At 39.5% G+C, this 19,557-nt stretch overlaps 2 protein-coding genes across 2 annotated transcripts; one reads left to right on the forward strand and one right to left on the reverse strand.

Moving 5' to 3' along the window:
• Positions 1-8,682: 8,682 nt before the first annotated feature.
• On the forward strand, positions 8,683-9,868 carry LOC130712468 (uncharacterized). Its single transcript, XM_057562300.1, has 2 exons — positions 8,683-9,276; positions 9,653-9,868. The coding sequence occupies exons 1-2, from the start codon at positions 8,683-8,685 to the stop codon at positions 9,866-9,868; spliced, it is 810 nt and encodes a 269-aa protein (XP_057418283.1).
• Positions 9,869-10,988: 1,120 nt separating this feature from the next.
• LOC130713645 (uncharacterized) lies at positions 10,989-12,560 on the reverse strand. Its single transcript, XM_057563427.1, has 2 exons — positions 12,435-12,560; positions 10,989-12,282 (listed from the first exon to the last, which is right to left on the reverse strand). Exons 1-2 carry the CDS (start codon positions 12,453-12,455, stop codon positions 11,239-11,241), a joined length of 1,065 nt encoding a protein of 354 aa, XP_057419410.1. The 5' UTR covers positions 12,456-12,560; the 3' UTR covers positions 10,989-11,238.
• Positions 12,561-19,557: the final 6,997 nt, after the last annotated feature.

The following is a 19,557-nucleotide window of genomic DNA, read 5'->3' on the forward strand; positions in this document are numbered from 1 at the left end:
ACATCCAAGCTCTGTAGCATACCTGAAGATTTCTGATGTTCCACCTTCGCCTTCTGACAGATTAAACATGCAGCTACATATCCTGCCACTTGTCTCTTCATCCCTGGCCACCAAAAATTCACCTTCAAGTCCTGATACATCTTTTTCCTTCCAGGGTGAATGCTCAACTTGCTTTTGTGACCTTCGTCCATAATCAACCTCCTTAAGTCAGGGTTGTTAGGTACGCACACTCTATCCTTGCATCGCAGGATATTGTCACTCCCTACCTTGAATTCCGGGTCCTTACCCTGAATTACTAAATTCTTATTTTCCGAGTAAAAATTCATCTTGTAACTGTTGGTCTCGGATTTCTTCCATCAATCCATTGGTGATCTTGATCGTCCCAAACTTCAGTTCTCCCTCAGATGCTCTCACATCTAAGCTCAAATCTCAAAATTGTTCCAGCAGTTGCAGCTCCTTAACCATCATTGATGAGATATGCATCTTCCTGCTCAATGCATCAGTAACGACATTAGCCTTTCCAGGATGGTATTGTAAGGTAAAATCGTAATCCTTGAGAAATTCCATCCAGCGTCGTTGTCTCATGTTCAACTCCTTCTGGTCAAACAAGTACTTTAAGCTCTATGTCGTCCTGCTCGACCACTCGTGTCGGTTCTATGTTGGAAATAACATTGGTTGACGCTACGTGCAATTGCACAACCTTAACCACTTGATCCTTTACTTTTGTTCGTCCAAAAATTCTGCTTAAACTCAGTACACCTCTGGCATTCCAGAGTGAATGTTCAACCGGTCCTCGTGATCTCCACTCATGATTCAAAACTTAACTCGATCGCTCTATAACTCATAGACGAACTATTCCCTTGGAATCTACTAGTCCATTAACGTCGATTCCAACTTCGTAACTATCCTCATTCGCACCATGAAATCAATCTTCTACTTAGTCATCACTCAAAGTAAAACTCGACGTGAGTCTTAATACCTTGTGCATCGCTAGACCCAATCCCTTTTAACATCCATTCATCAGCAACTTATAAGCTAATCACCATCTTAATATCTTACAATCCATTATTGTCATCTCCACTTTTTCGAGACTTCCCTTACTTGAACCATAAAACCAACCTTCACTTATTCACAACCCACTTTACAATTACCTAAAATCCTTAACACTTCCCCCCAAATCCGAACTTATTCCCTAGAAGATCAAACCATAGTTGTACCTCAGGAAACTTAACTAGTCATTTTATCATCCGATCCCTCAACATTCGGAGGTTTAACTACAATCATTAATGCCAACACCACTAAACCTCTGATTCGAACATGATTTTCACCTCCCAAGGTCAATCTTAACCCTTAAATCCTCACTTAACTTAGTGAAATTCACTTGCTAACCCCAGCATGCAATATCGGAATCCATAACAAAGTTCCATTCACTCTTAGACTCTAAGAAATTTGTCCACATATAACAACCTCAAGTATTAATCTTAATACTAACTCTTTATTTCCGTAACTAGATCGTCCTCCCATCAATCCGATACTTAGTCTCTCGATCAAAACCTGACAAACCTTGAGTCCTACGCACTTAAGACAAGAATTCATAGACTTAAAACCTAAACTTTCACCACGTTTGGACCTCAAATGTCCTTTAATTCTTCAATACTTCTTAAATGAATATCCATTTCTTAAACTATAACTCCTCCCCAAAGGAAATCAATTACTTAACAAAAACTTTACTTCCCGACTCCACTAATCCTCGATCCAATCAAATTAATCTTACCAATCCATCTATCAAAGTCCATTGCCAGTTCTGATTCCGAATATCACCCCCTCCATATTAAGTTGATCAGGCCTAATACATCGAAGGTGAAGATTTAGAAAAACCCACTGGAACAGTCGATGAGTTCCTAACATCCAGTAGTCACAGAGATCTTGATATTAAATCCTCAATGATGCCGCTACGGAACTACACACTCTCGACACCATACATATACTATCCATACGGAATCTCCCTGAGATTCATCCTTCAGCTTCTAGCTTCTTTGTTAAACACATCGGTGCAAGACTACTTTTCTAGGCTTAACGCGTTATTCTAAACCTCGTGTAACTTCTATAGTTTAAACACGAGCAACGGTCAAATAAAGTATTATTAGGCGTAATAACTATAAAGTCAAAGCTCGACAGTAAAGGCAAGTTAGGTGTGTTGCACACGTTACGAGAGTATTGAAGCGTATTATACCGGAAGGAGAAAGAATAGTTAGAAGGTTACCATCGTTATTACGCTCTCCTCTGGTTAATCCCTCAGCTCCTTCACCGTCCATGATATAAACCCTTCCTTCAGCAGCAGGGCGCTTTCCCCTTACGGTGTTAACAAACGGCTCAACCTTGGGTGTCTTGCAGTTGTTGGCCAGATGTCCTGGTAGATCGCACTTGAAACACCTCGGCTTCCCCTTCGGGCATTTCGTGGAGTAGTGCCCAATCTCCCCGCATCTGTAACATGACACTTGTTTCTTTTCCCCTCTGACCATGGCAGGAAGCTTGCCCTTCATCTTGTTGTCAGACGGTCCTGCCTGGAACGTCCTACAGTTTACAGCCAAATGTCCACGTTGTTTGCACTTGCAGCATTTTGGTCCAGTCATTGGGCACTGAAAGGCGTAGTGTCCAAGTCTCCCACAACGGTAGCATGTCACAGCCTCCTGGAAATTAGTTGCGGTCGTTAACTTGCGTGATCCTGGGGTAGGGTCTCTTCCCTCGGGATGCTGGTATGGCTTCCACTGCCGGTACTCCTGTGGATCTGACCTCACTGGTCCTCCAGCTCCAGCTCGATCCAATCCACTATGCTGGTACTTGGACGCCTCGATTAGCGGTTGAGGTCGTTCACGTGCAGCCTCCTCAGCGCGTCTGTAAGCGTCCTCAGCAGCCTGATTCATCATTGCCTCAATCATGGTAGCTATTGCCTTTGCCATCCTGTCAGGGCTTACCATCCTATGTTTAGTCAAACAAACAGTTAATACTCATCATAAGATAGCATCTAACATACTATACAATATGATAAAGCAATAACTTCAATCAATTCTAAGCGACAAATCGCTTGAAGACAATCAATTTTTACTCTTTACAGAGTCACACAACCTAGCACAGAAGACCTATTCCCCAAAGACTCCCGAAAGACTCGACAAGCTCTGATACCACAATGTAACACTCCGATTTCGGTGGCGTCACTTTAGTAACCAAAGAAATAACTTAAGCGGAAAAACGTGAATTATTTTTTTTCGATGATGTAAGTAAAGACAGAAAGAGATGAAACTCTAAAACGAAGATAACAGAACTAATATACAATATGATTACAGCCCCCACTGTAAGTTGTAAACCACGTCACGAGTAAACCTCCAGTGACGGAAAGTAAAAGAGAGTAACGCCCGTAGGCAAAAGTACAAACCAAGGTAAAAATACTGTGTCTGCAACACTAAACCTCAAAATCTGAGAACAAGTTGGCCCAGCGGCCTAAGAAAAGACCCCCTAAATCCAACCAGCTCTCTGTGATCTCCATAGGAAACCACACAAAAAGCTACCGGTAGGAAACTACCCTGTCCCCAAAACTGAAGCATGACGGTCAGAGCATCGACACTACTCCTACACTAATCCCATCTCGAGTAAGTTGCTCGGTGGCCAGCGGGGTCGACCACCCCTGAACCGTAGTCCTCCTGATCAAGCTTCTTCAACCTAGTTTCCCCTGAAGGGTGAACCAGCGTGAACCGGTCCGCCATACTCAACTGACAATGGCGTAGTCCGCCCAAACACACACAGAAGACGCGAGGGTCAACTCCAAAGAATTATATAAATAATAAAACCAGATATATAGGGTAATAATTATTTAGCCTCTCAGGCTTATACGTTTAGGGATAACATCCTAGGGTTGCATATATCACAATGAATATAAAGATCATAATAACAATTAGCATGCCTCAAGTAGGATAAACAGGTACCAATCACACTCAGCAACTAAGTCAGCATGTATGTTGCATGAAATGCAATGCTGGGTAACAAAATGCATTCCGGAAGAAGGATGGACACCATCGAGTCAGCCCTAACACCGGCCAAAGTGGGACCCTTCCGCTCGGGCGCCTCTTACACCACACAAAAGTAGTCAGATCAGCAGTGAACCCGTAGGTCTTCCATTCCGTCTGCTACTAAGGACCACCGTAGTGTCCTAAATATGGAAATCCGGGTCTTATGACCATTTTGGAATCCACCGAGGTCCGGTATCACGCCGTGTATTAACCTCAAAATGAGTGCATGAATGCAAGTGATTAGCCAAACAACGTCTCCGACCTCACTCGACACGTCGTCACATGTTCTAGCTAACTTATTGTCTCTAAAAAGCCTACCCTAAGGCAAACGTCGATTCTGCGACAAAATGAATTAATCAAAAGAAGAAGAATGTACTTTGGAACTCATGGTTCCCGGCTAAACTTTAGATAGCCAATCAATAAACTGCTCATCGAGCGAAAAGGTACCGAAGTACTTGGAAACCTATAGTCTCCGGCTAAACTTTAGATAGCCAAACATTAAACTGCTCATCGAGCGAAAGAGTATAAGCATACTCGGAAACTTGTAAGTTTCCTCAAGACTTGGACTCGACGACACTTCTCATATCTTCAAGACTAATATTCAGGCTCTAAGCTCTTATCTAAAGTTGTTATCATTGTTCAAGGGGGTTTAGAGATTGATTAATGTCTTATGAATTTTCTTTGAGAAAATAGATTTCGTTTAGTCTTATGATACTTCCTATGAGTTTCAGGGATCCCATAATCCCAATTAATTTCTGAGAAGGTCTCGATCCATTAAAACATAACAAGGTCCGAACTTCGTTCGTCCTTTCAAACTCTCTCAAAATCTCATAAAAATTCGGCATGACTTGCCCGTAATCCTCACTTTCCAGAAACATAGGCACGAGTGGAATAGCATCAATGAAACAGCTCAACCAATAGGCATAAACAGCATATTCCAACACATCCTAAGTTAACCATGTAGCACATAGCATGTGAATCATTTAGCACACAATATCATGGCATCAAGTACTCAACAAGTGTGGCCGAAGCCTCAGAAATCATTTCAGACATTTAGCAATTAGGTGCATAACACATAAATCAAGTCGAATTTCATCGACACCTAAAGCATTATCTAGTAATTCAGAGAGTAGCCCTCACCTGTTGGTTTTCCAGCTCGCTCCTTGGTCTTTCCTTCACGATCTTCCTCCTCAAGTCCTCCGAATTCCTCAAACGAACCTTAAAGCAATTTCACAGAAATCAATCACAATGAGTCAGAAACTCAGCAAACAATAAGTCCTAGGGTCACACGGAACACTACAACTCCGTGGTACGACAATCTAACGCGTTAAGACAAGTTTTCGAAAAAGTCGGATTTCCTCCCCCCTTGGTATAGCTCTCGGCCACTTTCCTTAATTGGGAGGGTCGATTTTTCTTCGATCAAACTTGGTTCCTAGGTTAACATACGCCGTAACTAAGACGGTTCTAAGCTCGGAAAAATTTTCGGATCGAAAACTGATATAGGGGTAGTTTGGTCATTATTTTTAGCTCAAAATTTCAAAATTGGATTTTTGAAAAACAGATTGGATGGAGACGTCCACAACGACGTTTATGACGACAAATCCTACTAGCACTAAGCCAAGTCGATAGATTAGAGCTTAAAGGTTGCGACTTTACCGAAAAATGGGTATTTAAGGTAGAAATTGATCCCGGCGGCATTTCGTCGACATTTGACAAAATCTAATCCGCAGAACACGCTCAGGAGCATGCAGGGAAGAAGTTTAGACACTGAAATCAAGCTATTTGGACAATTTTACAAAAAGCTCCAAACTTTGAGCTCAGAAAAACATAGAAAAAGTCGACAGATCTGACGATCAGAAGTGAGATATAGTTTACCTACCTCAAGGTCTTCGATTAGCAACGATCGGTGAAGAAAACGGGCAAAGATTCGCGAAAATCCGGATCCTCTCTTTCTCTCTAGCTGCTCACGGTTTTGGGGGAGGGAATGGGTGATTTTTTTGCAAAAAATCTAATTTTCAAGCTATTTATAGGTTTTGGAAAAAGCAGAAAAAAGATTTTTTTGCGATTCCGATTTTTCCTGCGCGTTCCTCTGCGCATTCTAAGATAGGTTCTGGCGACAGAATTCCAGAACTCAAAACAGGATTCTTGGAATTAAACCAAAAGATCCAAAATCGGCATAAGTCGGTGTAAGTCGGATTATCCCGAAAAACTACTTTTTGCAGTGATCGTCGGATGAGAAAACTTCCTTCTGAAGAAAGATTAGGAATGATGAGAGAAATAGGAGAACGCGGGTGGAATCTTCATTTGCAGCTCCGAATAGAAAAAGTCTTCATCGTCTGTCGATCTTAGGTTTCTCGAACTATCAGGGATTCCGTTTCGGCAAACTTCCGAGAATTGGAATTTGACGTTCGTACTTTCCAGGATTTCGCATCGAAATGGTTGTTTAAGGACGGAAAAGAGAAGTTCTAACATTTCTCTGAGGATTTTTGGAATTAGTTTCCATCGTGTCCTAAAGCGTAAATTAACTATTCACTAATACCTTTGACCTAGGATTAAGCGTATGTTAGTCGTGCTATAACTCTTATCGGTTTTTCGATAAATTCTTGGACTTTTCCTGAACCTTTTTCCTTCACAAATTTATCTTAATCAAATAAACTCTTTTATTTTATTCACTTATCCAAAGCGTTAAAACTTGGGCCTTACAAGGGCGGCTGGTGAGGGGTCTAAATTCTACTTTTATAGCTCTTATTCCTGAAGGAGGTCAACAAGAGCAAATATCAGACTACAGGCCAATCAGCTTAATTGGAAGTATCTATAAATTGCTGTCAAAAGTCCTTTCTGTGCGTATGAGTTCGGTGCTGCCAGGTTTGTTAAGTCAGAATCAATTCGCTTTCACAGCAGGCCGCCAGATTGCAGATTTCTCTTTAATTGCTAATGAAATTGTACACACCATGGCTTCAAGGCCAGAAGGAGGTATGTTATTTAAAATTGATTTTGCAAAAGCTTATGATAATGTTGAATGGGATTTTATGCTGAAGCTTCTGCAGGAAATGGGTTTTGGGGAAAATTGATTAGTTGGATGCAGGTTTGTGTTTCAACAGCTTCTTTGGCGGTCCTGGTTAATGGCTCGCCTTCTGACTTCTTCAATATTCAAAAGGGGCTGCGTCAGGGTTACCCCCTCTCACCTTTACTATTTAATATTGTGGCAAATGGGATGTCTTGCATGCTTAATCAGCTACTAGAAGGGGACGCACCATGTGGAGTGGAATTGGCGCCGGGGTTCCGCATAAATCATTTACAGTTTGCAGATGATTCATTACTGTTTTCTGACTGTGATGAGTTTCAGTTCCAAACTTTGGCTATGGCAATTGAAGAATACTTATACAGTTCAGATTTGAAAGTAAATTTTAATAAATCAGCGGTGTATGGGGTGAATGCTCATCCTTCTTTGTTACAACAAGCTGCATCTTGGTGGAACTTTAAAATAGGTACACTACCTTTCATTTATCTTGGGTCTCCATTGGGTGGTAATCCTAGAAGATTGTCTTTCTGGAATCCGGTGCTGGAAAATATGACTGCAAAATTGGGCTTATGGAGTTCCCGCTTTTTGACTTTAAATAGGCGATTAGTATTGATAAAATATGTTCTTAATGCTATTCCATTGTACTATATGGCTCTTTACAAAGCTACAAAGGGGATAATTCAGCGGATAGAGAAGATTATGCGTCGTTTCTTATGGGGAGGCCCTTCCGGTGAAAATAAAATCATGTGGGTAGCATGGGAAGACTTGTGTAAGGGTACCCGGGTTGGAGGATTAGGAGTGGGTTTCCTTGAATGGAAAAATAAGGCTATGCTTTTGAAGTGGGTGTGGCGGTTTGGTAGGGAGAGAGATGCACTATGGAGGGAGGTGGTTTGTAAAAAATATGGTTTACCACTGCAGCTGATATCTTTTAATGTTGATCCTGCTGATGTGAAAAAATTATCTAAGCCTTTGGCAGATGTGTATGGCGTTTGGCGTGATAGTGGGCTAGTGGGCAATGTTTTTAGGGATGGGATAGCTTGTCAGATAGGCAGGGGGAGTTGTGTATTTTTCTGGTTGGATTTGTGGGTAGGCTCTGCGCCTCTTCGAGTGGCTTTCCCTCGGGTGTTTGCTTTGGCAGTAAATAAAAGGGCATTGGTGTGAGAGTGTGGCACGGTTGTAGGTCCTCAGTGGGTATGGAATATTGCCTTTGTACGTGATTTTCTGGGTTGGGAGAGACAATAGTATCATGAATTGCAGGCTCTTCTTCAGACTGGTTCCCAAACAGAGGGAGAGGGCGGATACAGATTCGCTCATTTGGAAACATGATAATAAGGGACTGTACAGTGTTAAGTCTATGTGTGCAGTAGTGGAAGCTCGGTGGTTCACTGAGGAGGGATGGTCTGTCCCTCAATTCTTGAGGCCTATTTTACCTTCAAAAATTGCTTTATTTTTGTGGGAGGTGTAGAAAAACATAATTGCTTCAAAGGAGAATTTGGAACAAAGGGGGGTGGTCTTAGAGAATGGTGCGTCTTGCAATTTTTGCTTGTCTACAATAGAGACGGTGGCTCATCTTTTTTGCATTGTCCCCGGATTTGGATGCTATGGACAGCTGTGTTACAGAGGGAGGGCATTACGTGGTCTGCTCCAGAATCAGTTTCGACATTGCTGGCTGAATGGAGTCTGTTACGCAAAAATACCTCAAGAATTTTGTGGGATTTGATTCCTTATGCATTATGCTGGGAGATATGGATGGCTCGGAATAATGTGATTTTCCATGATAAACTTTTTGATGCAGAAGCCATTTGGGAGTCTCATGTATTTTTATTATTTACTTGGATAAGAGCTTGGTGGCAAGATTGTCCTTATGATGCAAATCAGTTTGCAAGGGGTTTCACAAAAATTGATTTACATGCCACGGGTAGTGTGCGGCCTGTCATAACTTGGAAACCACCTCAAGGAACGACTTTGAAATTCAATGTGGATGGTTCTTTCCAATCAGGAAGAGCAGGCATTGGGGGGATTTTGAGGAATAATGCGAGGAAGGTGATTGGGAAATTTTCTAGAAAGGTGGAGGTAAAACGAGCGGATGAGGCGGAAGTTTTGGCAATCTTGTATGCCTTATTATTTTTTCAGCAGTTCATGGTATGCTCGGTAGAAATTGAGAGTGACTCAAGTCTTGCTGTGGATTTGGTGAGTGGAACAAAAACATACCTTGGAATTTAACTAATGAGTTGAATATGATTGACTATTTATTTCCATTGGTGGCGTGTTGTGGGGTGTCCCATATTTTGAGGGAGGGGAACGTGGAAGCGGATGAACTAGCAAAGGAGGGATGTTTTCGTGAGGTGCCAATTTGGCACTATGCTGGGCAACAAGGATGACATAACACTTTTGGCTTTTGTTTAGTACTTATTGTTTTTGCTGGGCCGTAAGCTAAGGGAGAGTTTGGCTGTGGAATTTTCAGCCCAATTTTGCAGCTGTTTTGCTGGTTGTTGTTTGCTGTTTGGGCGTGCTGGATATTGTTTTTCTGGTTGCTGTTTGCTGTTATCTGCTGTTGCTGTTGTAGATTTCTGTTATGTTGTTGTTGCTGCTGTTGTTGTCTCTGCTGTCTGTTTTGCTGATTGTTGTTGCTGCTGTTTTGTCTGGATGCTGTTTCTGGTTGTTGTTTCGCATGGATGCTGTCTTTGTTTGCTGTTTACATGTTACAGAAAATTTAGAATGCTGCTCTTTTTACTGTATACGAATTTCAGCTGTTGTTTGGGCTAATTTTCTTGCTTTCTAGTAGCAGGGTGGCTTTCCCAAGTTGTGATACTCTTTTTTCTTGCTGGGTTTTTTCCCAATGAGTTTTTCTCAGTAAGGTTTTAAAGAGACTCCTTCTTGGGAATATGTTAGAAGCCATCATACGGGTTGGTGGTGGGTTTGGTGCACTTTTTTACACATAGTTTTGCCAGGAACCTTTCTGTTTCAGATTGTACTTTGCTCTTGTCTTGAGTTATTTTGGCTCAAGCATTTACTTAATAATATTCATTTCGTTTTAAAAAAAAAAAAATTCAGATTTAATTTCATTACTCTTAAAAATATAATCCTATCACTAAAATTCAACTATTTAACCACCTACCGCAATATTCCTACTTAAATTTCAAAAACTAAATTCATTCCCCTATTAATGGATAATTTTCATGACACACACACACAAATTCATCCTCCTAATCACGCTTATTAACAACAAAGGGGATGTATTCTCTTATTTTTAAAGATCAAACGGTAGAAAAACATCTATAAGAAAAATTAACATTTTAGGGAGGATCAAACAAATACCTCTAAGAATTTCAAGTTGAGCAACAAGAACTAGATGGAGATCTTCAACCATGACTCAGAGTTAGAACAAGTTGATCTTTAATGAAGAGGGCTTGAGTTCTCTTCTAGAGAACAGAGAGGGACTCGCGAGAATGAATGTGAGAGTGGTCTTGTGGATTTAATTTTTTCATCAATAGAGAATTTTAAGTGAGGGAAAAAGGTACAACTCCAAGGGATGGTTTTTCCAAGGTCTATTGATAGCCGAGTCTAGGCCTAGATTTTCCCCACCAGCAAGTAACTATTAATTTTTTTAAAATTTAGAAGATTAATTGATTATCTTTCTAGAAAATTTAGAGCTGAATTTTGATCAATTAGAATTCTATTTAATTAAAAGGTAAATCAGGTTGATTTAATTAAATCTCACAAAATAAAATTTATAGAATAAAATTTATTTTTTTAAACAAGCCTTATCTCTTCACACTCTCTTTATTATATCTTTCCAAATATAACAAAAACTTGTTTCCCTAACATATATTATTAAAATTCAATTTTAATTCTAACTAAACCTTTATTTATCCAATAAAAAAAACTATCCTCTATATATATAATTAATTATTTTTTCATCTTACTCTTTTTTTTTTACAGCAAAAGAAAATATTTATAAATCAACACTTGGCAAGCCATGCCAAAAGAAGTACAAAGGGGAAGTGAGGATTAGTACACCAAAAAGCTAACCCACAAACAAACAAAAGCCACCCCACAAAGAAGAAAGAAACCAAGGCAAACCCACCTACCAAAACAAATCAAAAAACCTATAGACACAATACCAACAGCTAGTCAAAACAATTTAACCAATCAGCTATACACCAACCTACGGGACCTAATGTTATCCGCTATGCCTTGTAAGGCAACCTCGTCAGAGCAATCATAAACCATCCTCATCCGTTTACCCATAGCCAGCGCCGATCTCGCCCTCGTCATAACCTCCGAAGAGCTAGGAGACAAAGGCTCAAGGAGAGCCAGTTGATTACAAACCAAATCCTCCACACCAGATTTAGAGGAAGAGCCACTCCCAAGCTCCAACTCTGAACCCGGATTCCTCACCTTTCTAGGTCGCCCTCGAGGGCGAGAAGGTAGCGGTGTCAGGCCTTGATCACGCACTGCACCTCTCCCCACAAGACCAGTAGCACGAGTACCTCGACCAGTCTTTTTAGGGCGACCACGACACTTGGAAGCGCTGGAGGAAGCAACCCCAACAGCACCCAAAACCTGCACATCACTTCCACTTGGCAAATCCGCAGGCCCAACAGAAGAAAGAGCATCCTCAATGGCAAGAGCAGGGATCCTAATTGCCATGGAATCCACGACCTCCCTCACCATGGACCAGAAGTGGGGGGCCTCCACCAACCAACCAGCATCAGGAACAACACCAATGAACGCTAGCCTAAACAAAGGCCTTTGATCACCACATAAAACATGGAACTCCTTACCTACCTGAGTAAGCCAGAGCTTCTGAGAAGAGCCCCCATGAAGACACGGAGGCACCTCACAGGGTCTTAAAGGACCGCACATCACACCTCGCTCCACTAACTCTACACCACAAGCCACCTCAGAGACGGGAAGAACAGTAGAATCAACCAATATGTCCCTCCCGAATGCCTCAGGGAACAGTGAGGCATCTGGGAAATTGGAACACCCAGCAGACCCCAACCTCTTAATCGTAATCTCCGGGAAAAGAATCTTCACTGGAACCCTCTCATCATCCTTATTCCACCTCCCTAGACCTACAAAGAGGCAGTCTTCCGCCGGCGACAACACATGACGATGAAGCTCTCTCGCGACGATGTCTCGCCACGAACACGCCGAAGAAAGGAACCCACCTGTAACAGCATCCTGCTTCTGCGACCACGACCTTATTTGAATCAAATTCCCCACCATTTACTCAATATGGATGCATATAATTAGGAAAATATTTTTGTTTGACCATCAATTAACTCTTTCAAATCAAATATATAAAGACAAAAAAACATGGAAGATGAAATAATGATAACCTCTTGAAGAAGTGAGGACATGAAGCAATATCAGCTTCATCTCTACATTAGTCTAGGTCAACGCTCTGACTAGACACCCTTGCATCTTGATGAGCTAGTGGAGGCAAGAGTCTGAGTAAAGTGTCTAACTAGAGTTTGAGCATCTCATTCTCTATTTATAAGCCCTCTTGGGATGCACTCCCAATGTGGCTAATCCTAATTTTGTAATAAAACCTAACAGGCTCATCCAATGAACCTAGTTCGATTTATCTCATGAACCAAATATAATAAGGCATTGTAATACATTCTAGTGGGTTAATTCTATGTGTATGAAACCATATGTATCTCTTGCATATTTAGGTTATTATAATTAAATATAGGGTTAAATACGTTTTTCGTCCCTAAACTTTGAGCGAGATTTGATTTTCGTCCCTCGCCGGAGCAAAAGCCGAGATAAGTCCCTGAACATAAGGGAAATGGTTGGTTTTAGTCCCTGTCGGAGTGGAGACGTTGACCACCGTGGCCACATGTCACAGTGACCTGACGTGGCCCTGCCACATCAATTAATAAATACACGTGGCTTTTGTCTTTTCTTTTTTAATCTCAAATCACTAACAATAACTATATCTATTCAATTATCTAATTCCCTTTAAAAAAAATCTAATATGAATCTATAATTATCTAATCTTATTATCTTTTTAAAGATATCTTTTACAAAAAAATTGTTAACGACAAAGATCATAAAAATTGTTTATCGACATTTTTAATCATCTCCTTGATGCTTTGACTCTTCCTATGATCTTTTTGCATAGTTAATGCTGCATGTTTGACTTCTTTAGCTTGTCTTGTCTTCCTTTAATACTCTTTGTCGTTTCTCTTCTTTGCTTGAGCGTCTATTTGTGTAGTCTTATACTTTGAATAAGAGACGACAGGGAAAGATGGCATAAGTGTTATTTCCTGAAATACAATGCACATATTTAATTTAATCCCAACATTTATATTCTTGAAAATTGTTATCATTCGAAACATGAGAGATGATATAATTAGCGTTTAAACTTAACATATACATGCCATGAAAAAAAATGGTAGCACAACACTTCAAATATATCAGCGTGCAAATGTAGTTTTAAAAATTTAAATTTTTGCATTATTGCAAATTTAGCAAAAGTAAAATATAAATTTGTTTCATAGAGTCATAGAAATTATTAATCGCTTATAAAAAAACACAAATTATTAATCATGAAAGATATAATTCACATTTAGAATTATGATTCATTCGCACTTTCATTTCGTTTTCACATTCATTTTCTATTTAACTCTCTTCTCTTTCAATTATATTACTCATTTAATTTCTTACTTCCTCTTTTTTTTCTCTTCTCTCTTCTCTCCACTCCCTAAAAATCCAAATATGTGTGTTATTTAAGAGTGGAGAATGAAGATAATTCTTAAGAAAAGTAGAAAACTAGTTTGGCGCACCATGTGGCTTCACAAAGACATTGATATACATTGCCACATATGGAGAATGAGGTCAGTTGTTACTTTGCAGTATCACATAGCAACAATTATCCTATATTCAGATGGTAAATAATACATTGAAAAGAGGAACAGGGCCTGTAAAAAACAAAGAACTATTGATAATTTTTTTTGGGGAAACTCATGAGTCGATGAACATGAACGAGGATCTGGTTTTCATGTTTTGCCTTATCTCCTCTTCAAATTAATGTGAACACTAAACTAAGAGACAAAGGCAAAGGCAAATGTTAGTGAGTGTTCTCATAGATCTCCAGCCAAGCATCACTTACACCATTCTTTTCACACTCACTACACCAGCCACCTCTCGCTACTCTTCCCTATCATTTCACCAGCTAATATCTTTCTTTCTCTCCATGTTTGTGTCTCTACATATCTATTTCTCTCTTAGTCTCTTTATATTTTAGTTTTTCTGAAAATTGTTGGAGGGGCTAATGCCATGGCCCCCTTAGTATCCAAGTAGTTCCGCCACTGAATGTCTAGGAGTTCCATAGAGTCAATAAAGCAATTAAAATGATCTATCTCCCTGTTGTTTTGGGCCGAATCACCATTTACTCCCCTTCTTTCTTTAGAGCTTATATTTCACTAAATCTCTAGCCAAACACCATCTCTGGATGTCATACTCGCTCTACCAACTAATTAAATTAGCCCATCGTTATCTCTTTTCTTCCCAGCTACATGGTGCACACATATTTGAGATAACACAAGGTACCTCTTACTCCCAATACACCTCTTAAGCCAATGAAGCAGTGTCCAAATACACAATCGTGGACTTTCAAAATACCTTCTAAACTAGAAATTGAATTACTTAAGGTGTAAATTAGCTTCCTTACCTCCTTCCTTGCTTCCGCATTCCCCATGTTCCTTGAGTTTCTTTTCTGTCTATTATCTCAAAGACAAAGGTTCTCGCACAAAGTCACACAACGTCACAATTAACAAATCCTTAGAACGTCGAACTATGTGTAGCTATCCTCTCTCCCAAACCCTATCTCAAACATTTTACTAAAAGTATTATTTATTTTGATACTCTCTATGTTAGTTGTTTTTAATATTAATTAGTATATGTGACATTTGTTTGGAGAGGCCCATTAACTCCATGAGGAATGGGCCTCGGCACACCTTGGGAGCCCACAACCTTGTGATGCCTTAAAACTGAAGGACCTAATGCCCTAATCAAAACATACACAACGATTCTTCTTCTTCTTCTTGAGCTATGGCGGTTCTCTTCCGTCTCAGAAGAATGCTCACTCTCACAAACCCTGCTCCACCACCACCGCCCCCTCTCATCCACCTCCGGCTCCGGCGCCGGCGACGACCCCAACTCCATCACTCCCTCCCCTTCCTTCCTCAGAGAACTCAAGGAGACTATCAAAAAGCTCTCAGTTAGAGAGTACGTTTTGGTAGCACCATTCACCGAAAGATTCTCCTCCATGCCTCCTTTCAACTCCAACCCAATCTCCTACACCCTCTCCCCTCCCCCTTCCTTCAACTCCAAAGAACCTGACCAAAACGGCAACGCGTATCGGACTTGATCGAGTCCCATCATGATGCCACCAAAGAGATGGAAGGAGGAGGAACACAACCGCCGCCTCACCGTTGAGCTGCCGGAGACGCGCCGGAACAAGTTTGACGCCTTGATTACAATGTCGACGAGAATCAATGAGATGGCGATGGAGCTTCTTGAGTTTTCACGAGACTTGACAAACTCCAGGCTGAGTTCGCTCTATGAGATTGTGGAGGACTTGTCCCAGATGAGGAAATTTTTGGTGCATGAGGTGTGGAGCGAGTTGAATGAGGGGCTGAAGAAGGGTATTGAGATGGAGGTGAAAGATTTTGAGCTGTTAGCTCAGGAGACCAATCTGAAAGTAGCTTTCTTCCAACAGCGCATCACCAACCTCTCTAGGATACGCGACTGCGAGGAAGATGAGGGATGAAGTGGCTGCCTGAGTTACCGGTTTTCCGGGAATGGTATGGTTTTTACATTTTGGATATCAATTTGGTGATGAATTGATTAATGGGTTGCTCACTTACTCCATTTTGCTTTTTACATGCAAGTAGGGGTGGTGATATGATGGCTGATGGAGTGAAGCTTGTAATAAGTGAAAGAGGAAATGAAATGAATGAAGTATTCATACTGCTGCTGCTGTATTTTGGAAGGAACTATCAGCAGAGTATTTGTCTAACTCTAGTCTAGTCTGTCTATATTTGTATAGGTAGTTATTGGTGAACTTGGTTTGCACATGGTAGTATAACAAAGAAATGTTCTGTTGCACAATTGGTTGAGTTTGAGTATTATATATTATCAATTAGATAAGTTTGCTGTCATGTTTCATTGGTTTGCCTCTTGAATTACACACTTTGATTTGCCTCCTTGTTTTGCTGCATGTCATTTGCTGTGAGATAGATAAAGTCTTTTACTGACTTTTATAAGTTTAACTACCCAAGTTGTGTTCTAATGATGCTGAGTAGAATTTCAATCTTTATCAGGTGAAGTATGGAGGGAAACTTATTATGTTTTCTTGGCTTGCACATTAATGTTTAATTGTTTACTGCCTTTTCTGTCCTCCCTGAATGTTGAGGCTGCTGGCTTTTTCTCCATTTATTGATTTTGACTACTAATTTTACTGCTATGTGTACCCTACCCTTTCTTTTGTATGGCAATATGCGGCTATACCATTTGTACATCATAAGATAAAGAGGACCACTTAATCAACTAGTAATCATTGAATGGAATTGATTGCATTGGCCTTGCTCAAGCCAGTATTACAATTTACAAGAGCTAGCAAATATTGAAAACATACAACACATACCATAGTTCTATAGTTGTCGATTAGGGCAAGCTATCAAAATGCCAAGTTCATATCTTAAGACTTAAGAGTGTGTTTGGATGAAGTATTTTGAGAGGGTAATGTATTTTACTGAGGAATTCAAATGAATTTTGTTAAAATGCCATGTTTGGATATATCTTTCTCCTTCTAGAATTTTGAACATATGGCACTTTTTATGGGGTAATGTTTTTTAAGCAAAAACAGGGAATTCAAAATAACACCTCAAACAAAGGGAATTTAAAAATCCGTGTTCTCCCCAGCTCCTCTCAATCTCTTTCTCACTCTACTTCAGCTTCTTTTTCTTCTCTTATCTCAAGTGTCTTGGTCTCATGGAATCGAATTCACTCGTAGCTTTTTTTTGGTCTTTCATGGTTCTCTATTCTCTATCTCAGAGAGCCCCTTGATTCATTGTTTGATATGTGGATTTGTTCCTCTTTCATCTCTTTCTCATGGAAATCTTAGTTTCATCGTTTGAAGTCTACAAGTTTCTGGGTTGCGTCCGCAGAAGCTATCCTAGCCGCAATTTCTGGTTCGCGTGCTTCTTCTAATATTATTTTGTTTGATAACTTGAACCTTGAAACCTCTTTTGACGTGTTTGTAGCAGAAGTTCATAAATGTATCCCTAGTTTTGTGTCCAAATGCATGCTCATTTGAATAGATAGTTGGCTTCTAGGTAGCATATGCGATTGCTGTTTGGTATCAGAGGCAATCTAGCTGTCTAGCATAATACAGCTTAACTTCGTTTTATTGATTAGTCTGGCTTTGATGGTGGCTGTTATTGTTGTGCTTATTTACATGCATGACTTAGAACAAATATAGTATATCTTCTTCGAAACTTGCCATCCTTGTTAATAATCTGTAGAAGGGGAAAAGTAAGTTCCTATTATTGTTATCTAGATTCTACCTTTTCTTCATTGTTTTTATTCAATATATATTAATAATCTCCCTTAGACTGATTTTAGACTTCCTAATTTGTTGAGGGATGATAAGTTATCTAGAGATGCTAGAGGTCCCTAATGTAATAATGACTTACCTTTACTTTTGTTAAATGACATTTAGTATGTCTATTCTTTATATGAAAGGGATAATAGAGTAGAAATGGAAACAGTGTTTAAGATTGTTGGCATTTAGTAAGTCTGTTCTTTGTTAAATTGCTCATGATTTACAATCTGCTTTGTGCATTTCTTCATATTTTTGTTGTTGTTTTAGTTTAGTCATTGTAGTTTGATTTTGTGAGTTTATGTTAGAGTGATTCAAGAGTATGTTGAATGCCATGGTGTTTGGATGCCTTGCACATGTGTTTTGGGCTTGCTTGGTTTTTTAATTGACTGAATGGGTTGTTGTATTCATTACTACCGTTTCTTTATAATTATGGCTACTGCGGGTGCTTGGAAATCTAATTCTTTTGGTACTATTGGGGAATGTACAAGTTGAAGTGTATGGATTGGTTTTCTAATTATTCAAAAGCCTACCTTTTCAAATGTTACTTTGTGTAGTAATGATCATTTCAAAAGCCTACCTTTTCAAATGTTACTTTGTGTAGTATTGATCATTTGTAAATTCAATTTGTGATCCCTTAACCAGTGCTCTTATAAAAAGGAAAAGTGTGAGGCTTTTGAGCTAGTAATGGTAAAAACTAAGAAAATCACTATTAGGGGGCTGACAGGACCAAGGATATTGCAAGGGCCTTCTTTGATGTTTGTATTAATCAGAATATAACAGAGTCACGGATTGATAAGAGAGTACTGGAAGTTCAAATTTTTCCATGGGAGTTTAATCTATAAATTGGTACTTAGATGCAGCTTGAATAACTAAACTTGATTGATCAGTTTAGAAGTCAAAAGAAGTTCACTGATTTGAGCAGATTGTGTTCCATAGAAATTTTGGAGCAGATTACACTGATTCATTAGCTTGAGTATTGGATTTTCCAAACATAAAAAAACATAACAAATGGTATTTTTTTAATTTGAGCAGATTGTTTGCCATAGAAAACATCGACCAAATTGGTATCTCCTTAAACTAATGACTACGAAGAGGTTGATGGAGGTGAGGTTAGGGATAGTGGGTTTTGGATTTTAATTATTGTTTGGGTTTTAATTAAAGGGTTTTGGTCTTTTGGAGGATTCGTCTCTTTCTGTGGATGGTAGCACCATGATGGGTTGCGGAATTGATGGCTATTTGTTTTTTACTTTTTTTAGCCAAAGCAAAGCATAAGTAATGACTGAAAATTAAACAACTCCATACAAAATAGACGTATACCATGAGTCCTAGCAACACTATGTCATTGGACAGTAATAAAAGATATGGTTAGGGTTTCACTTGCATATATTTTTGTGGAATTGATGGCTATTTGTATTTCTGGTTTTTCTTGTGCGGAAAAATTTAATATGCACAAGGTGCTTTTGACCTACAAAAGTGGGTTTTTTCGGGTTTTTAAAATAAAATAAAATAAAACATATTTCTTAATTACCAACATTTATCCTTAATTTCTTTCTCTTCTTTCGGCTTTCCTTTTGGTTCTGTTTCGTGCTCTTCCGGTTCTCATCAGAAGAACATTGACAATTGCATCTTATCACTTTTGCAAGCATCTACTACAAAATCTGCTTCGAAGTACATTTGAGAGTGGTTCTTAGGGCCTTGAATATTCAATTTAAACTTTTAGTGATTCAATTTTAAATTGGTACTGGGAGTTATTTATTCCATTTATATAACCTTAACAAATCAAAAGGGAGTTTTACCATAAATTGGTGGTGAAAGATGAAGAGAAGGAGAGAGGGGGGTGGGGG

Source organism: Lotus japonicus, chromosome 4 (assembly GCF_012489685.1).
Source record: "Lotus japonicus ecotype B-129 chromosome 4, LjGifu_v1.2".
Classification (NCBI taxonomy): domain Eukaryota; kingdom Viridiplantae; phylum Streptophyta; class Magnoliopsida; order Fabales; family Fabaceae; genus Lotus; species Lotus japonicus.

Coding starts and splice junctions, on each gene's coding strand:
- LOC130712468 (XM_057562300.1), top strand. CDS start 8,683: ATGCTATGGACAGCTGTGTTACAGAGGGAGGGCATTACGTGGTCTGCT. Junction 9,277..9,652: donor CAAGTCTTGCTGTGGATTTG/GTGAGTGGAACA, acceptor TTGCTGTTGTAG/ATTTCTGTTATGTTGTTGTT.
- LOC130713645 (XM_057563427.1), bottom strand. CDS start 12,455: ATGTCCTCACTTCTTCAAGAG. Junction 12,283..12,434: donor TGTCCTCACTTCTTCAAGAG/GTTATCATTATT, acceptor TCGTGGTCGCAG/AAGCAGGATGCTGTTACAGG.